The sequence below is a fragment of the Corylus avellana genome, chromosome 1, assembly GCF_965113065.1.
Source record: "Corylus avellana chromosome 1, dhCorAvel1.hap1.2, whole genome shotgun sequence".
Lineage (NCBI taxonomy): Eukaryota > Viridiplantae > Streptophyta > Magnoliopsida > Fagales > Betulaceae > Corylus > Corylus avellana.
Window position 1 is genome coordinate 37,973,806 of NC_142490.1, and position 6,004 is coordinate 37,979,809.

General features: G+C 36.5%; 1 protein-coding gene across 1 annotated transcript; it reads left to right on the forward strand.

Moving 5' to 3' along the window:
• Nucleotides 1–1,330: 1,330 nt before the first annotated feature.
• LOC132169717 (uncharacterized) lies at nt 1,331–3,487 on the forward strand. The gene has a single exon (XM_059580704.2). The coding sequence runs from the start codon at nt 1,331–1,333 to the stop codon at nt 3,485–3,487; it is 2,157 nt and encodes a 718-aa protein (XP_059436687.2).
• Nucleotides 3,488–6,004: the final 2,517 nt, after the last annotated feature.

Here is a 6,004-nt window from a genome sequence, read left to right on the forward strand (position 1 = left end):
CTTAACCCTAATTAAGACTTTGGGAGTTTGACAATCGGTCTATTTGGGCATTCCCATGCAAACTTGATGATAGTCCCAAGGTCTATAGATTTAGGATACTCTTTTATACGGATCTTCCAATAGACATAATTAGATCAGTCAAAACGGGAAGGGTATTAGGAGATTGGGATACATAGTTAAACATTTGATAAGGTGTCAAAGATCACATTCAGGAATTTAATCATTCACATAGTGAACCTAAGTCTCTGAGTACTTGATCTCTTTTACTAAAACTTTGTTAGACTTCGGTTGTTTGATGATGGACCTTGTGGTTTGAAAGAAACACTCCAAGAAAATAGGCAATGAAAGCTCTCAATTTTCTCTTACGAAAATTGAGCCACACCTGCTACACGTGTGTTTTTAGGAAAAAATGACGACAAAATAGCCCTAAAATAACATTCTCAAATGGCTAAGGAGTGCCTGGCTTGGGGGCTGCAAACCACCCCCATGAGGCCAAATAGGCCAAAACCATCCCCGAAGGGTATGGGGGCGGCCGAGCCACCCCCATTCGGCCGGCCTATGGGTGGCGAACAACTCCCATGGCCGGTGGGAGCAGTTCAAGCACCTCCATGTGGTGAAATAAGGATGACAAAGGGTTTGGAGGTGGCTCAATTATCCTCATTTGGCTGGCTTGGGGGTAGCGAACCACCCACATAGCCCATAGGAGTGCTTCAGCCACCCCTGTGTGACCAAATGGGGGTGGCCGAAACTAGCCCCAAGGTTTTATCTTTGTGTCGATACATCTATTCTTAGGCATTACCAACTATTATATTGAGTAATCATGTTTTAACTAGGGGTGTACAAGCAGTTGCAGATGCGGTTATTCGTTGCTAACCGCAACTGCAACCGCTAGGTCGGTTAGTGGTTATCAACCACTTACTGTTTTTCAAGTAATAGACTATTTTTCCCCTCTTAGCAAATTCTTATACTATCAAGTTTGAATAGGTGGCTCATTGTAAGATACTTAACTTGTTGCTTCATTATTTTAATAGGTTCCTCATTGTAAGATCATTAATTAATTAATTAATTAATTTTTTGAAGTGGTAAGATCATTTAACTTGCTACTTCATTATTGTAATAACTTCTAAAAAAAAAAAAAAAAAAAACTGCATGCGCCCCGCTTGTACACCCCTAGTACCATAATAACTATATATAAATTGACGTGGTTGAAAATAACATAATAGAAATCTATATATATCTCCCTCCTACTTATTGTTTAAGCAACTTAAAGTTCTATTCTTGGACAGGGTGAAACAAAGGAGAAAGAAAATTAAGCAAGCAAAGGAAGGATATGTTTATTAATTCCATCATTGTCGTAATCAAGAAGTTCTATGATGAATGGAATATTCACGGTTTCGTTCTGTTAAGTCTCTCATTACAGGCAATTCTAATTCTATTTGCACCATTCAGAAAGCGAACAGGAAATGTGATGGTAATCTCCCTGATTTGGCTAGCTTATTTGCTGGCTGATTGGACTGCTAACTTTGCAGTGGGACTTATTTCCAACAGCCAAAAATATTCTGGGAAACCTGATGATCGTTCTGATTTGATGGCATTTTGGGCTCCTTTTCTTTTGTTGCACCTTGGTGGTCCAGATACCATAACTGCGTTTGCTCTGGAGGATAATGCTCTCTGGCTAAGGCACCTTGTTGGGCTTGTAACCCAGGTTTCTACAGCTTTTATTGTCTTCAATCAATCCCTTCCCAGAAACAAGTTATGGATCCCTACTCTTCTTCTGTTTGTCGCTGGAACCATCAAGTATTGTGAGCGAACGCGTGCCTTATTTCTTGCAAACTTGAATCAATTCCGGGAATCCATTCTGAACCCACCTTACACAGGGCCTAACTATGCAAAGCTCATGGAGATATACACTTCCAACAAAGCCGCCAAAGTCCCAATTCAGATAGAATTAATCCCAACAACTACTATTAAACAATCTGAGAAGCAACGTTTTGGACTCGATGAAGACGAACTAGATGAGCTTAAGGTGGTCAAATATGCTTATGTCTTCTTTGAAATCTTCAAGGGTCTCATCGTGGATCTCAACTCTAATCTGGACGTGCGCCATATGATCCGAGAATTTATCCATAAAAGAAACTCAACAGATGCCTTTAAAGTGCTAGCAGTTGAACTCAACTTCATGTATGATGTTCTTTATACGAAGGTTGTCGTGGTGCATTCAAAGTTTGGACACTTTGTCCGGTTTATATCGTTGAGTGCAGTTGTGGCAGCCCTTTCAACCTTCTATTTATTAGATAAGAAGGGTTTTCACAAGATTGATGTTGGAATTACATATACCTTGCTCTTTGGTGCCATAAGCTTGGATACAATTGCTTTCTTTATGCTGGCATTCTCTGATTGGACTAGTGCTTCCATCCAGAACTCGTCGAGGGATAGTAAATGCACAGCCACGATAAAGAAACTCCTCTGCATTCTCCTTAAAAGCTTTCTCAAGAGGAGAAACTGCTGGACAGATAGAAGAATCCTATTTCGGAGGTGGTCTCAATCTCTACATGTATACAACTTGATGGATTATTGTCTAGAAGAACGTTCAAAAAAGAAGACTTCTTGTTGTGATTATTTTGGCCTTGGATTGATTCGTGTCATTAATAAATTGGGCCTTAAGGATTTCTATGATCGGATGAAACACGTTTCCAAGAAACCATTAACAGAAAAAATATGGGATTCAATCTTTGATCAGCTTAAAATGAAATCCAACTTCGCAGATGATCCTGACATTGCAAAGAGGATATGTTCAGCTCGAGGTGATTGGGTTCTGCAGGATAGTGGTTGGAATCATGATGATAGTAAAAAAATTTTGTCTTATGTTGTTGACGTTGATTATGATGAGAGCCTTATAATATGGCATATTGCAACAGACATCTGCTATAGTACTATAGCTACAAACGAGGACAGTGCGGATGCATTGGAACATCGTGAATTCTGTAACATCCTCTCTGATTATATGTTATATCTTCTAGTTATGGAGCCTACCATGATGTCTGCTGTAGGAGGTATTGGCCAAATAAGATTTCGCGATACCTGTGCTGAGGCCAAAGACTTCTTCAAGAGAAAGGATATAGGGAAACGAGAACCAAAAATAGAACAGAAACGGGCGTACTATGAAATGATCCTTGAAGTAAATACTGATGTTAGGCCTGTTGATTTGAAGGGTGACAAAAGCAAATCTGTGCTGTTTGATGCATCTATTCTCGCCAAAGAGCTAAGAAACTTGGAGGGGGAAAAGAGATGGAAGCTAATGAGTAAAGTGTGGGTTGAATTGTTGTCTTATGCCGCAAATCATTGCAAGGCCAATACTCATGCTGCACAGCTAAGCAAAGGAGGAGAGCTTGTCACGTTTGTCTGGTTATTAATGGCTCATTTTGGCATCCGGGATCTATACTACACAAAAGAGGCCCCATCAACAAAACTGATTGTGGGTAAGTAAACTAAATAAACAAGTCAATTCAATGCCTTCTTTCTATAAAGAACCCTTTTTTTTTTTTTTTAATAAATTCGAAGGATGGGCAGATAAGTTTGTTGTATCTTTATTTACTTGAGGTTCGAACAGAGATGTTAATTTGTGAAGTGTGTCTAAATACTAGTATATCTTGCAGTCCAGCAGATAAGTTTTTATTTTTTATTTTTAATTGAATGAGGAATGGATAACAAGGGTCTGCAGCTAAGTTTAATTTTAAAGCAAATGCTTCTGATCATCACCATCAAGAACTTGTTTGCTGACTACTTACTGGTTTGCCCGAAAACTTTTCTACTAGATATTAGGGACTTGAAATAGTGCAGCTAGAGTACTTTTATACTAATTGATGTACCATAACTTAGTCAGAAGTAGGTGGACCGAGTTTTTCACAAACTAAGTTGAAGGAATTTTCTTTAACCTAATTTATAAAAACGATATGTACCCCTTTTTTTAATAGCATGTAAGATTCTTATGAGTTTTTTATAAAATTTATTCCAACTTTGTCCTCACGATTAAAACAGTATTTGTTTTTCACATATCATTTTTATAAACTGAATTATAGAAAGTTTCTCCAATCCAGTTTAAAAGAAAACTTTCTCTAAAACGAAATGTGCAAACACAAATCTTATAACCCTACTATAAATTTTTGAAAACTCGAGAGAGCGCATTCTTACTGGTAAAACCAATAATAAAAGACAATTGGCTAGCCAGTCAGCCTAATGGTACTTAAATAGAAGTTTAAGGACACAACTCTAGAACGAAAATTACAAAAATAACCATATTTTAAATTATTGCAAACTCGCTCAAGGGAACATTGCATGAGTGTCGAACGAAGTTTCTGTCTTACGATTAGTTACAATATTGCATGAGTTAGTTTCATGTGAATCTCAAGCATAAATCTTGTTGCAATCTCCCTTGAGTCGAGCAAAATTTCTGCACCAGATTTTTGGACGTCTATTGACAACTAGTTTAAAACTTCCAATGCCACCAAATTTGACTTAATCTAATATCGTAATCAAAACATAAGACAATTTCATTCTGATTGATGTTGTTAGTTTCATGATTACCAATTTACTAAAGAGCATGAAGCCATGCACTATTGTAATACCCAAGATAAAAATAAATAATTAAATAGGAATAAAAGACAAGAAAAATAAAATAAGTTGAAAATTTTAAGGAGAATATAATTTTTAAGATTTAAAAAGAAAATAAGAAAGTATTAAAAAAACATTTTAAAAGCGAAATCGGTGAGCCGTGGCTAGGGGTCAATCGACCGAGCTTGCCATGTTACAATACCAAATGGCAAAATATGCCCCGCTAGCAGCGTCGAATGCAACGTTAGCATTTTACGCCTTTATGATGCGTTGGCAAACGAGATATGCTATAGTGTAATAAAAAGATCATTTTTTACCTATAAAAGTTTTAGGTGGCAAGAGATTATAGGTCCATTAGTGAGTAGGGCCACATCAACTATGGATGAGACCTATAACATCTTGCCACTTAAAACTTTTATAGGCAAAAAATGGTTTTATTATTGAACTATATCATTTTTCTTAGCAAACTGTGTCCATAGCCACATCATGACACGCATCCGGATTCCGCCTTGTCAGGATCCACCTGTTAGTTGAGAGTTGAGTCAACACGTGTTATTGTACGTAATGCCACGACTCGAAGCTACATCTTTAATATTAGAAAACTCGCAACAGAAAATAATTACTGATAAATTTTTATTTTTCCTTTTGGCATCACAATCTCATCTCAATAAACTTATTAGAGTGGCTATATAAACCTTAATTAAATAAATATTAACATTGTTAGATTTACGCACTTAAATAAATATACATATTCCAAAATATCATCTAACAAAAGGTTCCACAGACGAAACATGAAACATAAACATATGACAGACTATATAAGTTAGTGTATAACAAAAGATTGAGGCTCCAATCAGCCTCAGGCACTAAACCCTAAACAAGCTTAGGGGTTTTCATCTTAGTGGAATGGTCTAATTCGTTCTCAATTGTTGTTCCTTGCACCAAGAGCTCTTCATATTTCAAGTTTGCATGAATATCAAGAGGGTCAAAACTAGTGATGCGTAAGGGATAACTGTAACACCCTACATATTTAAATAGTAAAAATTTTTAATTAACAATTGATTGTGTACTAGACAATATAAGTATTTATAAAAATTTGTAATTATGGGAACTAAATTTCCTTGGGTAAAACAATTTAAAATTATATTATTATATTTAAAGCCTAGGAATTATTGTAGAAGATTTTGTGAGCTAAATGATCAATGCTACTATTGATCGATCAATGGAAACCCTAGGCATGAATGATCTACTCGAGTAATTACAAACGATCGATTCGCAATTACAAAGAATAAAAATAAAACATTTCTACTCTTTGCTTGTGCATGAACGACCATAAAACCATCCTCTCATCCAAAACCGTCATTTCGGTCATCTCTAACCTTTGATAAATCCA

Coding starts and splice junctions, on each gene's coding strand:
- LOC132169717 (XM_059580704.2), top strand. CDS start 1,331: ATGTTTATTAATTCCATCATTGTCGTAATCAAGAAGTTCTATGATGAA.